This window comes from Mastigoproctus giganteus, chromosome 4 (genome assembly GCF_048544385.1).
Source record: "Mastigoproctus giganteus isolate SK-2022 chromosome 4, ASM4854438v1, whole genome shotgun sequence".
NCBI lineage: Eukaryota > Metazoa > Arthropoda > Arachnida > Uropygi > Thelyphonidae > Mastigoproctus > Mastigoproctus giganteus.
The window spans coordinates 189,186,415-189,209,051 of NC_143578.1; the positions used below are offsets into that span (position 1 = coordinate 189,186,415).

The window sequence follows — 22,637 nt, forward strand, 5'->3', positions numbered from 1 at the left end:
TCTTCTAAAAACTGTGATTCATGAATTATCCTTATATTTTCACTTAAATTAATAATTTTAATTATTATTATTTTTTTTAAATAGATTCTAAACTTCAGATGAAGCACTTTCATTTCAAGTATTTAGATAATGATAACGTGCAATATTCCATTCAGATATATTAGTTGAATTACTTTATGGTGTTATTCTGTACTGGATCTCTTTTGTTCATATCACCATTTGCTGCAGAAATGCATTTCCTTTGAGTTCAAAGTGATTTAGTGTTCAGCAGAAATGGCAACAACTACTTTCTGATAAATCATCGGCATCCTTTTGGGTGGTGGAGATCCTTTGTGCTGTAATTTGGTTCTGGGCATGTAATATGTTTAGTCACAATTTGCTGTAGAATTGCATTTCTCTCAAATTAGACATTGGATAGAAACAGCAATGCATGCCTTCAAAGTACTGTGTGCATATTTTATTGAGCAGTAAGTGTTCATGGATAATTGCCTCTGTATTTAAAACACTTATATACATTTTTGTTGTAATATAAATCCCTGTAATTCATCTGTTTTTCAAAATTCAGCTCCTCAAAATAATGATGTTCACTCCATGACAGCTGCTGTCAGCCATGGAAGCATGTGGCAAGATAGCAAACTTGTTCTTGGCCTTGGGAAAGCTTGTTGCTCCAATTGCGCGTGCACACACACACACACACACACACACACACACACACACACACACACACACACACTAGTGTAACTGATACCGCATGTGCCAGGTCTTCAATCCCCTCCGTTGTTAACTTAATCTCTGGAGAATTTCAGCTAGTTTCCTTTTCTCTTTTTACAGAAATTTTATGATACAACACTGGTCTGCTCATGGAGTGACAATCTGATGGCACCCTGTACTGCTTTTATTTCTGTTGCACATGAGTGGATGGCATGACTATTACAAATCAACCTCGAACAACTCTCAGTTCAGATATGACCAGAAATCCAGCGACAGAATATATGATGATAAACAGGTTGAATAAAATTGCTGCAATGCTGCAGAAAAAATACAACCTGCAAAGAAACTAAAATGATAAGTTCAAAATTAATATAAACATTCTTGAAACAGAAGACTAGAGGTGATATGAGAATTTTAACCATTTGATTGTTATACGAATTTTTTTTCAAAAAGTAGATGAATAAATTTTAAAGGCTAGTGCAAAAGATACTGCCTTTTCATCAGATATTTAATGGTCTGCCAGAAAAATTCAGAATTAATAAATAAATAAATAAATAATAAATTTTATATTTGGGAACCATGTAGGAGTTTAAAAGATGTGAAGTGAAGCTATTACAGTATCTTATTATATATATATATATATATATATATATATTTTTTTTTTTTTTTTTTTATGTATCTTACAGGTGGATAAAACAAAGCCATTTTCCATTTCTAGATGCGTCTCATCATCTTCCTGCAGCAATGGGACTTAAAGGAAATGATTGGAGAATGTTAACACCTGTAAGAATTTAAGATTATCTCTCATTTAATTAGATAATACATTAATACATTTATAATATTGTTATGTTATATAATATGAGAAATGATATTACATGCGTATTTTTTGTATAATGATACATTTGTATATATGCTTTGTATTTGTAGTCATAAGTTAATAAGATTGTTATAAATGTGTGCACTGTACAATGTCTACTTATAAGTAACTAGACATTGTATATTGCACTGAATATTTATCTGTATTTATTTTTGAATACCAGTTCTTAAAAAAACAGTTCCATAATAACTTAATTTGTGAACCAAGCAAACTGAACATAGAATGCATGCAATTTAGGCATTTACTGACACCTTGTGATCTTAGCTGCCTTGCCACAAATTCCTAACAATGTATAATATCCTGTGAACCAAACACACTACTGCATTGTAGGATCATAATTTAAAATTTTAATTAAATTAACAATACATTAAGATATACCAAATTTGTCAGAGCATTTTGATCCCTTTTCTGAGATTATTAACATAAAATTTTTAAATAGACTAACAACCGGCACTTACGTTCAGCTGGACAGAAAGAGAAAACATAAGAATTCTTGGTTGAATACCAAAAATACTTCACTTGTGTGTCTTTTTGGAAACTATTTATTGTTAAAATTGTCTACAAATCATGTTTTGCAAAAATCTCCCCCCCCATACCCCACCAATGACTTGTTAGTTTGGTCTTTTGGTGTTTTTCAAGATAATTATGCAATAGCAAGATTACAAACACTGAAGAAGAGGAGAAAACATTTACAAAATATGATTTGCAAACACTATTAATAATAAATAGATTTCTTTACACAGGTGAAGTGCTTTTGGTATTTAGATCAAAAATAATGTGCCTTTCAAATATTATATTAGATGTTATTCTGTCTTAATATTGCATATTAATAACACCACAGCAGAATGTCAAAAGTGCTCATAAATATTTGGCTGTTTAATTTAATAGAAGTATTTAAATTATGCCACAACATAATGTTCTGTGTTGGTTTCAAGACCTGTTCATTCATGCATTAATAGCTTTATCCATTCATCTTCTTTATTTTGAACCCATAATACTTTGTTACATAAACTCTTCCAAATGCATGCTTGCCATATTGTCAAGAAAATTATGAAGCTCTGCTATTGCAGAATGGAAATGAGAGAGAGAGATTATCCTCTTGTAAAGTGGAATACCCCAAATATAATTATAGACTGTGGCCCATCGTATTTGAGATTCTGCTTACATAATGTGTAAACTTACCCTCTTTACTACAGTTTGAATATGTTGTCGTACCGGTTAAAATTTATTTTTATTAAAGGTTGAGAGGCTTGCTTTCCTACTTGAACTGTGATCCTTCTCCTGTAGTTAAATCCATTGTAATTAATTACAATTTTATTTGTACATATAAAAGTATGCCTCAATAAATTAAGTATTTCCACATTAAAACAAATTTCTTTACTATCATCTATATCAGTATTTCTCCAACTTAAAACATTTGCATACCTCTTTTTGTAACTCAGTTAAGAAGGCTGAGTTTGCAAAGCTGAGCAAAAAGTCAGGTGTTCAGTGGCTGGTATTTTACAGATTTGACAATTTACTGGCTTCATCAAGTACTTACTTTAGATCTATAAGTATGTCTCCTGGATAGCTATTGCTTCTTTGTGAGTCAACTGCTTCTGGTGCAGTGTACATGAGTATGTATACAATTTCTTTCTTTGGACCACTTATGGCTACTGCCTTCTTGCTTATTCTAATTCATCGTTCCTTAAATAACTGTCTTTGATAAACTCATCAATAACTTTGAAAATAGCTTTCAAGCTTTATGAATAAGTTGGCATTAAGTTGACAAGACAAAATAGCATTGTGGGCTTCCCCATTTAGCTCATATCTGACAAACAGTAAGAGATTGATAAATTCATGATATCTGTAAATTTCATTGCTTTGCAGTACTCGTAATAGTAATCACTTTATTTTGGCCATATTTGTAATTCTACAATAAACACTGCTATTTAACAGAAATCACTGATGTGGTTTATAACCTTTACTCTTGCCATTAGCACTGAAGTAAAGATTAGAATTTAGAGGTGAAGTGACTTCCCAATCACTTCATCAGCTCTGGACTTTGCTATTGAGTGTTATGAGTGGCTTCCACCACATTTTCACCTCCCATCCTACTGTGTATTTTCTTCAATCCTTGGCTGTCATTGTTTTTGAAGAATTCTACTGGTTTGTAATGATATTTTTTATGTTAGTTATTGAAGTGACACTTGAAGTTGAATTTTTCTCCTTAGTCTCAACAAATTACACAATGGGTTGGTTCTGACTCATCACTAGTTCATGAAAATATACCAGTTTTTGCTGTTGATAGTTTCAACATATCAGATGGTTCACACAGTTTCACTAACTTGGTCTTCACACTCATCTGTTGAAGTTATATCACTCTGTTTTTCGTCACAGTTAGTAAGAGTACAATTCACACTATGCTTGCTATATCTTCTGTCAGAAACAGGTGTCCCATGTAACTTAGATAACCTAGTGGGTCAGCTTCCAATGCCATTTTTTTGTATAATGGTTATATAAATGGACACAGCCACTTAGGAGGAAATACTGATACCAGTAGATGAGGTAACCTTATCAAACAGATATTAGAACGCTACATTGTTTTCTTACTTATGTAAGAACTTGCATATTACATATCTTAATTATAGAAAATGAAAATATGTACATGTACATATTTTCATTTTCCAATCCACATGTTCACAGCAATTAATCTTACCATAAGCACACCTTTAGCCTCAACAGTGTAGTCATGGAACATCAGAGACAATCCATGATAGCAATGACCTTCCAGTAATGTGTGTGTGTGTAATCTCCTTTATTACTCATAATACATCAATACAAAAACAAAGCAGTAGACCCCCTAAAGCATTGCATTAGCATGGTTTGTGATGTAATAAAAAAAATTGTTTTCTTAAATACATTGATAATTATGCTGCAGCACTAAAAACTTTGTCAAGCAAACATTACATGCATTTCCAAGTCACTTTTTAATTTTTTCTTAATTTCAGGGACATGCAGTTTAGAATAACACCATACGCCTACATTATTCTTATTGGTTTAATACCTGAAAAAATAAGTAAATGATTAGTCTTAGCTATTCTAAATGCATTCCCCTGTGCTGGATGGTTGCATAGTGTGAATTGTGCCACTCATTTAACTGCCATACGTTTAAAAAGTTGTCAGTTCCTGACATTAATTTATAAGATTTATCATTAATGTTAAGGTGCCACTGGTGCATAAGTAGAGCATATGAAGTTGTGAGATCAACTGAGTGCAGGAATCCATTTTAGCCTGTTTTGTTTTAGCCTAAAAGGTTCCTAAAATTAACCAGTCTGTGGTACTACTTGGTAGTGAATCACCATAAAATAAGTAGAATGTGGATTGCAAACTGAATGGTGATAGTCTTCTGGTCAAAATATTGTTTATGGCACGACAAGCTGGAAGTTTGTATGCACACATGCATGCTTGATACCTAATTGACAAATCTTATTAAAGATTCATTCCTGTTATTGACTTATATGGGCAGTCATATGAGTCAATCCCACCTTCCAATAAAAAAAAAAAAAAAAAAAAAAGCCAAAGCCATACAAAACATGTAGCCTTCTCTGAGACACATGATGGAGGTCGTCTGTGTGAGGGTACTTGTTGCTTTTTAATACAAAACTTCATGGAAAATAAGAACCTTTCAGGGCAAAACACAGATGTCTGTCTACAAACAAGAGGGATTTCTTGTGTGATGTGTTAAGTGCAACGTCATTTTTGAATAAAAATCAGTAGCATTATGGATCGTGTACTTCCTTTTATGCCGACCAGGCTAGCCAGGTAGGTAAAGTGCCTGCCTGGCAACCCAAAGGTTGCAGGTTCGATTCCCGCCTCGGGCTTGGATCACAGTAAAATGCAAAATTTTGGGAGGTGCATTATGGCCATAGAAGCTGATACGCCAACAACTAACAAGGGAAAAAAAAAAAAAAAAACTTCCTTTTACTCACATTGTACACTATGTCCTCAGTGATTCCAGCATATCCAGTTAAACACACATGGGGATGATTGAATAGAAACTAAGTGCCATCAACTTAATCTGCGATAGCCGAGTGATCAGGTATGAGGGTACATAAGTACATGTGCTTTGATTAACCAGGGTTCAAGTCTAGGACTGCTAAATACGGTTGTTTCTTGTATTCTCTCGATCTTGTCAACTTCTCTGACCGTGTCATAGTCCTGAAGTATAAACAGAAAATTTATTTATTAATTAGTAAATGAGCCTTATCAAATGGGTTTACAGTTTCAACACATCAAATAGTCTGCATTCATTTTCATAGAAAGTGACCTTCATCTGAATCTTGAACTACCACTGAACAGTTGTAGAACACCAGTTAAGCAGAGTGCAAAATTATTGATCTTATCTTTGACTATAAACATACCTGTAAAGAACATATCACAGAATTATGAATTAATGGCATGAATAGCTGAACATCCTGAAATATTTATGTGCAATGCATTGGGGGGGGGTCCAACAGGCACCCTACTAAACTTGTATGAAGAAACAGTCAAATCAAGAATAGATTTATGGAGCACTAGTACATAACAGCACAGAGAGATGTACATAAAGATCCTCTATCCAGTACATCATTGTGCCCTCCATTATTGTAACAGGCGTTCTGTACCTTGGCCTGTATGCAGAAGTGTTCATTAGAAGACCACAATTAGTATTTAATTACTTGTAAAAAATTTTATACACCTATATCACCCCATTCTAGCCAAATATGTGCTATATGCTAATTAAAAGCATTAATATCAATCACTTTGTGTTAGACTTTAGGGGCTTTCTAACATCACATCTCTCCTTAGTATAGATATTGTAACAAGGACATCATCACATTTGGATTATCACCATGGAATGATTGCAACATTCCATGTGATCTCTCTCTCTCTCTCTCTCTCTCTACAACTACGACAAGCAAATCCATAACACAGTTAAATACATTTATATGTATATATAATAATTGTATATAAAACTGTAAATCACAAATGTAAGGCTTTATGCTGTTATTGTGATTAATAAAAAAAAAAAATGGATTTGCAGAAACAAAAAAATAAAAAATAAATATAGCACAGACATTATCAAATGCAATAGTTGTTTCTTTATCAACATTACTGCAGGCCAACACATTCTCTATTATGCTCAATGCATTTTGGGCATCTTTTTTAGATGGCTGTGTTTGACCTAAAACTGGATTAAAAGACATGGGCTATCTTTCATCACTTTTGCTGTCGCTGGTAACAAAAACATCATCGTTTTGTTTGGTGCTCAGCAGCTTCTGGTGTTGACAATCGTGTGGTAGCAATTTCATCATCTACCTTCACAAACTTTAAATTTTCCACTAAAATCCATATCCTTTACAATTGTCTTTCCTCAGGTGAGTAATCTGAGCAAGAGAGAGAGAGAGAGAGAATCCCATCAGCATTGATCTTGCTCAAACCACTCAAGGCCTTAATACACCCAATCAGATCACCTCTAGGGTGCCTAGTCTCCAGAAATTACAATTTGCAGGACTTAAAGCCTTTTTTGGTAACACCAACCTTTTGTTCCGCCCACCAATCTTGCCCTTTTCTGTACTCGTTCCAGCAGTTCTCATCTTTCCTAAATTGAGGCCTCCAGACCTGTGTACCATACTCAAGGTTTGGCCTAACAATTGCCTTATACAAGGGGACAATCATCCCCTTATTCCTGCTAGCAAAATTCCTGTACATCATTGACAAGACATCACGAGCTAATCTTGCTTCCTATGTGCACTGGTCAGAAAACCTCATATCTGACTGCACAATTACCTTCAGGTCATTTTCGTTCTCCACAACCCTGAGTGCACTAGTACCCAGTTGATATGTTACCCTGGGGTTACTGCTACCCATATGCAGTACTTTACATTTGTCAATGTTAAACTTCAGTTGCCACCTCTCAGCACATCTGCTCAACTTTTCCAGATGCTGTTGCAGTAGTGTACTATCATTACTGTAATTAACAACCCTGCCAACCTTCGTATCATCTGCAAACTTAGATATTAACCCTGATATACCTTTATAAGTATCATTGATAAATACCAAAACTGTCTTCTGCCACTCAACCATCCTTTTATCCATTGTAGCAACTTGCCCTTAATGCCATACTGCTCCAATTTGTACAGTAGTCTTCCATGTGCCACAGTATCAAAAGCTTTCCTAGAATCCAAGTATATCAAAATTATTTTTTTGCATCCAGTTCCTTTGTAACCACATCAGAGTACCCAAGCAAATTTGTTATACAGGACTTCCCCTTAACAAACCCATGCTGTGTTTGAACTGTAAGTGCAGTCTTGTCTAGATGATCCTGCATCTCTTCCTTAACCAGTTACTCCATTATTTTCCCTGGAACAGAAGTTAGACTAACAGGTCTATAATTACTCGTGTCACCCTTTGATCCCCCTTTGTGAATTGGGGACACATTTGCACATGTCCAGTCCATGAGGACCTCTCCTGAGTCCAAGGTAGCTTTCATAATTATGGCTGAGGCTTTACTTCCTTCCTTTGCTGCTTCTTTTAATATAACTTTTTATAGAATATTTAATATAACTGGATAGATCTCATCTACCCCAGGTGCTTTTCTTATGTTCAGTTTCAACAATTTCTCCTCCACTTTGCTCTCAATTATTACAAAATCATTTAGCTCACTGCCAGAGTTTGATAAGCTTCTGGCCTCCACTTCCCTACAGACCTCCTCATGTGTGAATGTAGATGCAAAATACTCATTATTTGTCGGTTACCTCAGCAGGTTCACCAACAATTGAACTGTCGACAGCAAATGGACCAATCTGATTCATCCCCTTCCTTCTAGAGTTTATAGAAGTAAAGAAGTCTTTACTGTTTTCTTTGCATTGCTTGCTATAGAGGCACCTCCGTAGCCAGGTGGGCAGGAGTAGCAGTGCGTAGCACACGCTTCTTGATTAGACGGGGTTCGAGCCCGTGACCACCAAATACAGAGGATGCGGAAAGGTCAGGGAATGACCACTGCATATCCCCGGAGCAATATGGCCTTAGTTGCTAATGCTCCTAAAAACCAAATAACAAACAAACAAACAAACAGCTTGCTATAGATTCCTCGTAATCTGCCTTCACTTGCCTAATCACGTTTGTGACTTGATTACAGACTAGCTTATATCTGCCATAGGTTTCTGTGTCACCTGATAATTTATATGCATCCCATGCATTGTTCTGCTCTGCCACGAGTTTCATTTGTTCATCTGACATCCATTGAGGCCTAAACATTGAACAGTATCGGTATGAAAAGCCTAGTAGCTTCTAAGATTAATTCCTTGAATGCTTCCCATTTAGAATTTGATGTTGATAACATCATCAGTTGGTCCCACTCTATAGAATTTAAAAACTGTCTGAGACCAGTGTAGTCACCTTTACAAAAGCAAAAACCCAAAAATCAAATTAAGAGTATTACTCCTCTGGTTGCCTCTCGAACATGAAGCTGTAGAAAACAATCATCCAATAAAGCCATAAAAGTCTTGCTAGTGTGTGAGTGACCAGCCCATTCCAGTCTATATCTGGGAAGTTAAAATTCCCCATTATAAGACAATCTGATTTACTGGCCCACTCTATTTCCCTGTACAGTTTTTCATTATACTCATCAGAGTCATTAGGCCTATAACACACTCCTATGCTCAACTTGGTTTTCCCAGTGCTTATGTCACACCAAACTGATTCAACACTGCACTGTCCACCCATGTCAACTTGGTTAATGCACTTCATTAGATTTTATGAGTTTCTTAACTAACAGCATTACCCCTTCTATCCTGTCTCTCCTTTCTGTACACATTGTACTCCCCAAATTCCAATTCTGCATTCCTTATCTCTGTGTGGCACCATGTCTCTGATATCCCAACGACATCAGGCTTTGACGTTTTCACCAGCACCTCAAATTCATCGAATTTAGTTACTATACTCCTAGCATTGGTGTACATACAAGTATACATGCGCCTATTCTTACTCTTAGTTATCCTAACACAACCCATGTATTTACTTGTTCCATGGTGACTCCCAGCAGCCCTTGAAATCTCCAGAACCTCACTTTCCAGGGTTTGTAATACATATTAACTGAATTCTGTAATAAATGAATATATTTACATAGAAAAGCCTATCCTTTTGCAAGGGATTGTATGTGCTTCATATAAATGAGTACTTTGTATAAAATGAGTATGTATTAACGAGATTTTTCCATACTGCTGTTATAAAAATGGTACAGGTTATAGATTTAATTTGTATTTTAAACATGACATAACTTGTTGAATGGTTTGAAAAGGATGTAAGCCATTGACTAAATACTGTTTTCAAAATAACTGCAGTGAATTTATTTCCTCTAGTGTTCACTGTTATACTAATGAAGACAGGTTTCAGGTTATTTGTTTATTTCTTTTTTTTTTTTTTGTTGTTGTTATTTACATTTCAGGTTACAGTTTTTTTTTATGAAAACCACAAACACGAAAGGTACTAGAGCTTATAGTACTTACTACTAGGCAGGGGTTGAAGGCTGAGAATACAGAATATGCATGTTGACATTAGACTTGAATTTCTGTAGATTATAAATTTTGGAAGACAAATGTGATGGAAGGTTGATCCAAAGAACAGAAATATAATGGATAAATGAAGAAAAGTGGTTTTGTGAGTTTTGGATATGATGTGCACACAGCAAAAATATATCCATCTCCTTGACATAACATGGTCTCGATCAATGCCCCTTGCATACACACACACACTACTCGGACACCCTCCAGCCACTAGCTGGTAGGGTAGAGGCAATACGATTATATACTGACTGATTCAGATGCCTACTAGAGAGTTATTATTAGGTTCATTCTAGTGTGCTATCTAGCAGCCCACCTGCAAATACCATTTTAAAGCTCTACCCTCAAAATGTAAGGAATATTGAATCTCTCCATGATAAGTTTATAAAATTTTATGTATAAGGTTTTACTCATACTAAGTGATGAAAAGAGAAATTAGATAAAGAAATTGGTGGTGATCAGGTCAAATGTGTTTAAAAATGCTTCCAACAATTCTACAGGTTATTTGACAAGTTTGTAGCTGCTCAAGGCAATTACTTTGAAGAAGAGAGGGGGAAAACTTTCCTCCTTACCCACCCCATTCGAACATTGTTTTCTATGAATAAGTTTTATATATGTATTTTTTGTTTCTTTTGAAGAAATATATATCACTACATAGAAATGCTAGAAGTTCAATCTTTTTATTTTTGTACTGATTTAATATTTTAATATGCAAAACATAGGTATTTTTTTATTATAGGCAGTTTCATTTTGCTGATTAATTTTATTTATTTATTTATTTATTTATTTTTTTAATTAACAGTTTATATCTCCTAAGCATGGAAGAGTTTTGATATTGACTTCCAGATTGGCTTCTTTTATTGGCATTGATCTTCCTCAGCGTTCTCTTCTTCCTATTGTAATGCGGTTTACTGCAGATCTTGGCCTTCCTGGTAAAGTTATTTATTTGGTATGGGTCCTTTGTGTATATGTGCATTCATGCATACACGTATTATACATATTTACGCCTGCATATTATTGCTACATTACTAATAGTTATAACTAAAACGAAATATTAATAGGTACAATCTTCAAACTCAGAAGAAGACATATATTTAAAAAAGATATAAAGGTAGATTTTGTAGTAATTGTTATTTTTGTTCCCATTTTTGGGAATATTACTTTTGAATTGGTATGAGTTTGATGGTTTTTTGTTTCGGTAATGTGTATATTTTCAATTTTATCTGTTTACAAAATTAGCTAATTGGAAAATCTTCTAGACACCCTAGTATTCCTTTATGCAAATTATATTTATTAACTTTATGGACTGGTAATAATCAAACAACTTGTGTGTGCATGCGTGCGTGCACGCATGCTTGCATTGTTAAGGAGGATAGAAGATGTCAGAAAAAAAGAAGAGTTTGAAAGGAGCGTAATTTAAAGCTGTTAAACAGTCTTTCTGTAAGTGTTTTATTTATTCTGTCAGTATTATGTTCTGCATGTGCATAATATGATACAATAAGTGACGTAACAAAACAGGAACCATGAGACAAGAGTAGACTGTTTGGACCTGTTCTTCCTACATTATTAAAACATTCCTAGGTATGCTTCACCTTATTTATTCCATTTTGCCACTTTCAGTTAATTAGCTGAATAATAGTACATAATACAAGAGTACAGTTACAAACTTCTAAATTTGTATTATAATTATTAGAAAGAAAATAACTGAATGTATACTTAGTTTGAAAAAGAATTAAAACTTTTGTTAGAACGAAAGACATACACACAGAAAAAAATTCATAAAATGCATTAATATATCAGAGCAATGCAAGAAATATATTCTTGCATATCATGAAGGATCGATTTCAGTTGGTAAGATTGAGGTTTTGCCCCCCCCCCCTCTCTCATTTTCAAATATGTACAATTTAATGTTTCAGAGTGTACATAAGCAAAGTGCTGAAACTGCTATTCCCTTTTTTGATCTAAATATTGGGAAAATTTTCCTACTCCAAGAATGCCCAATAAGAATAATTTAGACACTGAATATAACATTAACGAGGAAGCAATAATGTGATGTCATTTTAACCCCACCAGTTTTATCTCTTTCACACTGTTCAGCCATCTTTTTCACTCATCTGAAACAAAGCATCTTCTATAGAAAAATGCCTTCTTTGATTTGTCTTTTAAATTCTAGAAGTCTTTCTTAATTATTAAGTGAACAGGAAAAATACTGAATGAAGTAAGTCAATGTTTTATGTTCTAAGCAGTAGAAAAATATATCTTCTATCGTTTTATAGTTAAATTTGTCTCTTTTTTTTTTAATTTTAACATATTTGTGTAGGTTTTACTGTTCAAGATTTGATTTTATAGTGTAAAAAAGAATGTTAGTTTCTGTTCACATGAGAATGTGAACTCTACAGATATAGGACCGCAATCAGTAAGTCAGTTCCCATGGCCACAAGTTATGTGATCAACATCATTGTTCAAATCTGTTATACGTAATGGGTGTGCTGGTTGCTATTGTAGTACAAATCAGACCTTCTGGATTATCAGCCTTCAACTCTGTTTTATTTCATTCTATCTTATTTCTTGTTAGACCTTTAGCACTAGCCGGAGAAGCCCTCTTTGTTCTGATGCTTGTTTGCTACTACCACTACCTTCCTCTGTGCTCATTGACATTAATTTTTGCTTCAGTATCTGTTTAACAAACCTCCCTCCTCTCATTTTTATACGTAACCATACCTTCTCCATGTTTTAAGTGAAAATTTGCATAAGTTAGGGTTTGCCTATAGAAAATTATTGTACCAAGGTAAAACTAGATAAATTGCTATAAACCATGTATGCCTGTATATAAACTTCATTTGTGTAAATTGAATGTACATGAATTTTAAATTACAGTCAGGACATACCTTTAGAGGAGGCCATGTTTTAGGCTAAAATCACACATTATAATCCTTATTACTCCAAAAGTTATCATCTAATTCAAGTAAGTAAAAAAAAAAAAGTAAAGTGCAGCCATTATCAACCCACTGCAGGATGGAAGCCTCCTCAACAATTCATGCTGAGAGAAATGGACCATAATCTGCTATGCTGGTCCAGTGCGGGTTGGCAGATAGACCGTATTCAGCAGTCAGGGGCTAGAACCCCGGTCTACTCAAAGAGTGTGTGCTACTGCACTCCTGCTCCTGACCACTCGGCTACGGAGGCCTAATTCAAGTAGGGAATTCTTACTTGTCCAAATGAAAAGCTGATACTGTTCATCTGCTGTGACATTAGCCATTCCTCCCATTCTCCTCTTATGCATTGCCGAATGCATCAGTAAAACAGACAGGCTATAACAATGAGTATGAATCGGGGGGGGTCAGTTGTGTATGAGCGGAGTTGCATACTGCGAGGATATACTGTATTTTTTCCTTGTCTAATGGAAAAAAATAGTCTGGCCTCATCTGCCATCTTCATTAAAGACTATCCCTAAATTCATAAAATTACTAACTTGTTCCAATTTTTCATTATTTGGCTCATGCAAAATTTTTCTTCTCTCTCCCCCTCCCTCCCTCCATATTTATAACTTGCATTTTTTGTAACTAATTTTCAAATTAGTTTTCAAGTTCTTTAATGATTCACATTTTACATATCCCACTCTTAACTTTGTCATTAACATACGTTCTTATATCAATTTGTAGATAAACTATTATAAAAAGTGGTGATAAACTTGAGGTTAGGCAATGGTTTTATCCTTGTTATATTTTGGTGAATTGAAATATACTTATAAGCCTACATATTTTCCATTGCTTCCTTCAATCCTCACAACAGATTTTCCACTTTTTTTATACAAACTGTTTCATTAAAAGATTATCTTTGATGTCATATTTTTCTAAAATTTAAAAGAACAGATTTCTCAAACTTTTATGTTTGCTTTTTTTCAGTAAAAGAAAATTCTAAATACAGGTTCTTGTTATGTTTCATAACTTTTTTGTAGCTTGCCTTAGTGCTAGTATTTGATCCTGACATCCTGTTTGATCTGGTCATTCTTCCCCAAGTTATGTTCAATAGTACTTCTAACTCTCTTCTCTAAGATATTTGCCTGTTCATCTGTAATTTCTTCATTTTTAACTGTATTTTCCTTTTTATATATACAATTATTCCCTTCATCTCTTGGAACTTTGGGAAAATAATACTCTGGATAATGTAATGAAAGTACTGTGATAGTATTTTCCCTTCTAGCTATCAGCTTCAATTTCATGTATGCCCTGCCTTTTTGTATCCCACTAATAGAAATAGGATCTGATATTTCCTCCCTTGTAATCTTCTTGTCTTAAGCTCCTTGATTTAATCATTGAAATATTTGCTTGCCTTTACTTCTGAAATATACTTCACTTCTGTTTCATCCATATAATTTTTGAGTACTTTAGTACTCTGATAAAAGGGTACTTTGAGTACCATGGTTTTTTTTAAGCCTCTTTCATACTTATACCTCACACAATTTTCTTTCTCTTTCAGTAAGGATTTATTAGTTTTCTTTGACAAAAATTTATTATAATATTTTTTCTTTTCTTGTGCTACTTCTTTCAACCTTTGTGGTCCACTGTCGCAGCCACTGTGTGGGTGCAGTTGTACTGCCATATGAAATGCAAAATCAAAGTTTATTGAGTTTATGTTCAAATGTAGTGGGCAGCGTTGTTTGTTTTTGTTTGTATTTCTCTTTCAGTTGAATGTCATGACCAGTGGGACCATCAGTATTTTCAGCGTACTTCATATGAACAATATGAAAAACATCTGTTTTTATTCAATTATTAATGGCAGGCGGTGTGTTTTTTTTTTAGTCCACCTCCAGTCCAATGTCTCACCAGTTCCATCATTGTTTCTGGTTGTGATATTCGTTTTACATACTGTACTGTACTTTGATTTATTTATAAATTGAAGTACTTTATTCCATTTATACTTCATATAAATAATCTGAAAAACTAAGTCAATGTTTATTGATGTTTATATTTAGTCTGTTGATCTCAGGCGATGTTGTTTCCAGTGTTCAGGTCACACAGTAACTTACACTCTCACAGAAAGTGAAGTATTTAAATGGGCTGTCGTGATCTTGTAAATGCCTTTCTCATAAAGAAATTGGTGGGGGGGGGGATCTTACAAAAAAAAGGTAATTTCCAGCTTTTCCATGTGGTGAGTGAGTTTTGGTTTCACTAAAGAAACTAAAAGCCCTTTTTAATATTATTATCAATATGAGACTAAATGGAAAAAACCACGTGTGTGCCCTGTGTGCACGAAAGATGTTTTCTCTGTAAACATCTTTGATGACATCTACTAAATTTCGAACAGCTAGAACCGAAATTGTGAATGATGTAATGTTTTATGCTCACGCCCGCTACTTGCTCTGCCAAATCAATTTTAGTGACATTAGCACCATACTTCAGTCCGAAATATTTAGTACAAATGATGTAATGTTTTATGTACATGCCCACTGCTTACTCTACCAAATCAACATTTGGAAAAAGTTAGGCCAATAGCCTAATTACCCATTTGAATGTAGCCATTTGTTGCAATACAAATACTTGTATTGCAACAATACAAGTATTTGTATTGTTACAATGTTACTATCATGTTGGTTCATGTTACTCCGTCATGCTTTGTCCAAATTACACATATAGTGCTAACGAGATCTGCAAGAAATGACCGTATCCACACATAATACGCTTTCGAAACTATAAATTGGCTCAGGATCTTAACGAGTACAAGCATGAGATGGTAATGCTGCACATTCCATTTTGCAACAAGGAAACAGAATACTGTCAGAGATGACATATTTCATCTGTGACAGTATCTCTGTTTCCACATTCAATTTCCATATTCAATTTGCACATTTCTAGTACAACAGTACTAGAAATGTGCAAATTGTATGAATTGGACTTGAATATTCACAAAATGATTGAAATATGTAAGACGATGTGTCAAGACAATGACGACGGTGACCCTGACGGAGCATGTGGCGATGAATTTCATAGCCTTGTAACGTGACTGCGAGAAGAAAGGCCCCCTTTCGAAACTTTTACAATCATCCAAACAGCAAGATGAATGAGGATCTAAAGCTCGCCACCTCAACCGACTCGGCGTAATTGCAAAGAAACATGAAAACTTGATGACCAACGAGGACTTCTGCAACGTAATGAGAATGGTCAATGACAAGCAAGAGCCTCTACTCATGCATGTAATTTGGAGTCTCTTATCTCCCAATCGTGAACCGATTCAAATATTCTTGACTGGCCCAGCTGTACAGATGGATATTGCAACCACTTCAGTAATACAGATGGGTACTGTAACACTTACATTACATGCGCTTCAACTGGTAAGGTTGCTGTTGCAATAGATGCAACTACTGTGCACACTGCCCTCAAGATATCCATTTCTCTGGTTACCAAAGGGTTTCTGCCACAGGTGGCAATGGTCAGCCCAAAACCACCTAAGTGGTATGCCTCAAATCATGAATGTTTTTCTGCAACCAGATGGTTTGTCAGCTCTGTGAACATCCAAGGTCGCCTCCCATGATCCTTTGCATGCTCTCTACTGACTCCATTCTTTTGGCCTTTCCCATGATGCTTTGCACTGGTTGAACCATGTTATTTATTTTATTTTATTTAAAATTTTGTTTTACTTTAAATTTTGCAAGATATCAATTTCTCTGGTTACCAAAAGGTTTCTGCCACAGTTGGCAATGATTAGCCCAAAGCCACCTAAGTGGTGTTCCCCGAATCATAAACGTTTTTCCATAACAAGCTGATTTATGCCAGCTCTGAGCACATCTAAGATCACTTACCATGATCCTTTGCTTTAAATGCTTTACTTTACTTTAAATTTTGCAAGATATTCATTTCTCTGGTTACCAAAAGGTTTCTGCCATGGGTGGCAAAGGTTAGCCCAAAGCCACCTAAGTAGTGTGTCTCAAATCATAAACATCCACAGCCAGCTAGTTTATGCCAACTCTGAGCACGTCCAAGATCACCTCCTATGATCCTTTGTGCAATCTCCTCTCTCGACTCCGTTCTTTTTGCCTTTCCCATGATGCTTTGCACCGGTTGAACCATGAGAAAGGCAAAAAGAACAGAAATGATTTCATTGATGTCACTTGCTGTCCAGAAAGTAACTGACTCCATTTCCGTTTCATAAAATCATGACAAATTGGTTTTGCTACCGTCCCAAATTTAGTTGGTGCCGCCAAAGATGTTTACACATCCAAAACTGATATAAAGAAATATTGGCCCGAAGAATGGAAAGACAGAATTCCATTTTTCAAGAATGCATTTAGCAAGAAGAGATTTCTGCAGATATTTAAGGTGTTGCATTTTCCACAAATGGACAAACAAAAGGAATTCAAAGTAGTGGGTCTAAAGTGATGTTGTTGATTATCAGGATGGAAAGTTTTGTGAACATTTTCCTCCAACAAGAAATATTGCATTAAGCTTTTAAAGTGTTTTGCCGTGCTAATTTTATAAATAAAATTAGCTTATGTAAATCGAAAAATAAATAATTTTTGAACACGGAATGTTCATAGCTGTCAAATTGCATTGGAGAATTCTTTTTTTTATTTTTATTTATTTACTTGATTTGATCCTTTTCTGTCTCACCATTGTAATGTAGTTGGTGAGACAGTTTCTCCATCTTTTTGCTGAAAAATTTTTTCCCCCATGTTCTTTTCACAAAGGGGAAAAAAAAAAACTGTTTAAAATTGGATTTATTTTTAAAATTTCTGAATGTCTGGTTATATTCATTAATGAATTGGCTGTCAGGTATGCAGTAATAGCATTTTCTGTTTATGTACTTGCGTAGTGCTAAGCTAATTAACAATATCTTTCAGTAATATGGCAAAGAAATATGGCATAAAATTTCAGATGTGTATGCAAGAATAGTACTGATGATTTCAGTTGTGTATGCAAGAATAGTACTGATGATTTCAGATGTGTATGCAAGAATAGTACTGATGATTTTAGATGTGTTTGCAACAGGTTGTTTGTGGTGTCGGTCAGTGTGGTCTCATTTTACTGTGCTCTGTGTTCAACATAATTTTTTTGTCGGATCTAGGTCGTCAACGGTGTCGAAAGTTTGCTTATCATGAGGACACAATGCACACTTCATACAATGTTAATCTCCATCCTTTAGGACAGATACAACAGGTAAAATCTTTAATAATTGTTTTCGAAAATTCTGTTAATAAATGACTATATTCGCATAGTCGGACTGCTCAAGGTACATCGTCAAGGTCGCGAGCCTTGCAAGGAGAAGGCATGGAAGTGACCCTTGCAGGTTAATCTTTGCTTGAAGCTTCTCCACTGCCTTCACGTAAATAAGGAACTTGAAACAGCATGGGAAAGACAATTTACATTCCTACTGTAAAACGAACCAGATCCAGATTAACATGCCAAGCAAATGCATGTAGGTCAAGTAGCCCCACTCGAACTGATCTTACCTTGCTGGACTGATTGCAAGAACAAAGACAATGACTGCTGTACAGCAGAGCCAGAAATAGCTTAATCCTAATTCTCCTTGTGGACTGCTCCTGGAAAAAAACTCTCACGGCTAACTGGACTAAGTTAAGTCAGGTGTTTCTTCCAGGTGTGGTTTAGTATTCTAACAGGAAAACTGTTAACCAGTGTAACGATATCTGATGATTATTCTTTATCGGACATGCCTGGTGATCTAACATTAGGTCCAGACTTACTAAATACTGGGCTGAAAGAACCTTTAGACGAATTTATAGATATGCTAGGGAAGATATTACCCCAACTGGGATCACCTGAAGGTGCAGCTGATTTTCAGTCGGTAAATAACCCGGGGCATTTGAACTGTACGCTTAATTTAGATTACTTAAGTGTCCTGAAAAATAATTTTCTAGATATTTTTAAGTCAGGATCCACCGTGACCCCCCCCCCCCCCGATGGTGGTGGAAGCTGGTAAAATCTGGAACAGTATGGAAAGATTGGTGGTTGATCTCACCATTGATAATGAGAGGTTAAAAACAAATTTAAATTTAAGAGTTTTGCCTATGTCCACCCCTGTGGCCACTTATGCTAAGGTGGCTGCAGCGAGCGCAGGCATAAAGACCGCTGCTGAACCGATTCCCTTGAGAACTCAGTCAAAGCATGTAGTATTAATTAAAGCTAGTGAAAAGTGTGAATTAAAAATGAGTGAAGAAGTTAAACAGGCAATTGCAATGAATTTTAAATCCAAACTTAAACAGATTAAAATAAAATCTATCACAAAAGTTAGAGAAAAGCCGTTGCAATACAAAAAGATATGTCAGACCAAGAATTCTTGGAGGATCTGTATGTCAAAAACTTGGGCGAGCACAATGTTAGCGAGGAAGATTTCAAAAAGGGGGTTAAGGTGAGCTTTAAGATTAGTGCTAAAAACAAAAACAACAAACACTGGATAATTGAAGTTCCTGCCTATATCAGGTGAATCATATTAAAAGATGATGTTTGCGTCTACCGGGCTGGTCAGTTCACAATGTTCTGCATCTGCAATGATATCTCCAAAATAATTACAGATCATAAAATTGACATACTAGGACTTCAGGAATTATACTCCTACAAAGGCAAAGTTAAAGGATTACCAAAAGGCTGTAGGGTGGTTCAATCTAATGTATCTGTTACAGGACAGGGTGCAAATGCTGTGGCAAGGTGTGGGCAGCTCTTGCTATAGCGGACAAGCAGATCACGATCACAAGGGTAAATGGTCTCTGCTCTGAGCATGTGACATGTGCATGCTTCGAAGGTAGTTTTGGACAAATATTCTTTATCTCAATCTACATGCAGTGCTCACAGCATTCTCAACAAATTGAGCCTTATCTAAACTTCCTTGAGACTGCTTTAATTAGGTTATCAGGCAAACATTTAGTTATTATACCGACGCAAATGCTTCTTCCACCATATGGAACAGCCCAATAACAAATAATAAAGGTGAATTACTGGAGGAATTCATAATTACTAACGGATTGATTGTCTGGAACTCCTCTAGGCATCTAGAGGAGTTCCAGACAATCTGCCCGCTTACTCATCCTCTTCTGGTCAGTCTTACCTAGATGTCACTCTGTCGAATGCAACATTCAGGAGATGCATAGAAAACTGTACTGTTCACTCTTCTTGGTCGGTAAGCGACCGCAATATAATAACCTTTGACATAATATTTGATGAAAACGCAGCAGCTTTGAGAGTCACTCGTGACTTTCCCAGATACAAAAATCGACAAATCAATTGGAATCCTTTTGATAAATTACTTAAGGAAAAATTTACGGATGAAAAACTGACAAATCTGACAGATCTTACTTTGGACTAATATCTAAAAGAATTGATGGCTATCATCACCGAAATATGCAACGAGACGATTAAGAAGAAACAGAGAAGACAAAATTCGGTTCCATGGTGATCCCAGAACCTTTCTACTCTAAGGAATCATAAAAAGAATGCAAGACGAGATGTTCAGAGAGCTAGGAAAGATGGTAGACCTGAAGATGAGATAAATCGATTGAATGAAATATACAAAAATGCGAGGAGGACATATTTCAACAATATTTACAAAGAAAAACGCTCCGCTTGGGAATGCTTAGTTAAACAAACTATGAAGCAGGAGCTCTGGGGCTTGATCTACAAGCTGACTCTAGACAAAATTCATCCGGGGGAAATATTCTCCTCTGTACTTAGACCTGATAACTCCGAAACTCTGACATGGGCCGAGACTATGGAAACAATTTTAGATTAATTGATTATGCAGGATGAAACTGTACCAGAAAGTCCGGTACAAACAGGCATTTGTTTAGAACATCTTTGCTATGTAGGCCAAAGGCACGAAGATGATTTTGACAGGGACGAGGTGGGTCTTGCTGTTGCAACTTTGTGTGATGGCAAATGCCCTGGACTGGACCTATTAGAAGTTACCATTGTTAAAAGAATTTGGAGCACCTGTCCCCAACTGATGATGAACCTCTTTAATGCCTGCCTACAATATTGATCCTTCCCCGCTCCTTGGAAAAAAGCAAATCTTAAATTACTCATTAAGAATCCCAGCAAATCAGGCAAATTCATACCGCCCAATCACTTTACTTCCGGTCTTCAGAAAAATACTAGAGAAGCTGATTGTAGTGAGATTCCAAAAGCACTATAAAGAAAGAAACCTAAACTACAGATATTAGTTTGGCTTCACTGCTGGGATGTCTACAGTGGATGCCATTATCCTAGTTATTAATAATGTTTCAGCCTCCAATGAAAAGTATGTCCTTGGCCTCCTTGTGGACTTCAAAGGGGCCTTTGACACTGTTTGGTGGCAAAGTGTCCTGGAGAAATTCCGAGAGGCTGGGGTCTCCATGCCTATTTATCATCTCATCACGGATTATTTCCAGAATCGCTCACTTGTGGTCTTCAGTGGATCCTGCTCTGTTGCGAGACATGTGACTCGCGTTGCCCTCAGGGATCACTTCTCGGACCAGTATGCTGGAACGCAGTACTTGATAGGTGGCTGGCTACCGAACATAATTGCACTACTAAGATCGCTTACGCAGATGATTTAATTATCCTTGTTTCTGGAAACTCCAGACTACAACTTGAAATCCATGCTAATGAAGTCCTATCAGACCTAGATGAGTGGTGTGGTACACATGAATTAACTATTTCTGTTCCCAAAACAAAACAAATTCTTCTCAAAGGAAAATTAGACCCAAATAGACCTCCAAGTATTAAGATTAAAGAACAACCAATAAAATTAGTTAACTCGTACAAATACCTAGGAATTATGTTAGTTAACAAACTTCAATTCATTATCCATGCTAAATATGTACTAAGCAAAATCAAGACTTTGACAGGCAAAATAATCAGAATTACCAAAGGTTCTTGGGGTCTGAAACCCTCCACTCTCAAGCTGTACTACAAATGCATATTTATTCCAATAGTTTGTTATGCTTCGGGCGCTATGCAGAGTCATGATGAAAAAAATTTTGACTCAAGCCCAGCGTTTCTTTCTGATTGCAACTTCAAGAGCTTGTCGCACAATTTCAACGTCGGCACTACAGGCAATCAATGGCAAACTACCAATTAAATACGAAGTACTGTAAAATTACTTTCAGTATTGTAGAAGGAAGGGTATTGCAGCACAGTTCAACCAGTTCCTCCAGGAATGGCAAAACGAATGGACTAATGCCAACACTGGAAGAATTACTACCCTTTTTATACCTCAAGTTGCTGAATTTGACAAAAAACATTGGCCATGGTTTAACCCAGGTCTTCACCTAACTTTCCTTCTATCCGGGCATGGCAGCCTAAACTCAAAGTTATTTTCTTTGGGTTTGGCTGCATCTCCTCTATGTAAATGTGGCTCAGAGGAGACAGTCCAACATGCAATCTTAGAATGTTGATATTATGTAGACATTCGATTTGAGCTTCAGACATTGACCGAAGTTTATGATGTAAATAACTAAAGTTTTTAGAATGTAAGGA

At 35.7% G+C, this 22,637-nt stretch overlaps 1 protein-coding gene across 1 annotated transcript in view; it reads left to right on the forward strand.

The window, feature by feature from the left end:
* The window catches only part of LOC150087273 (TATA box-binding protein-associated factor RNA polymerase I subunit B-like), a 225,439-nt gene that overhangs the window by 92,733 nt on the left and 110,069 nt on the right, over nt 1-22,637 (forward strand). The window contains exons 8-9 of the mRNA XM_090372433.1: nt 1,398-1,494; nt 10,976-11,105. Of these exons, the coding sequence (XP_090228559.1) occupies nt 1,398-1,494; nt 10,976-11,105 (227 nt within the window). The remainder of the gene's footprint in view (nt 1-1,397; nt 1,495-10,975; nt 11,106-22,637) is intronic.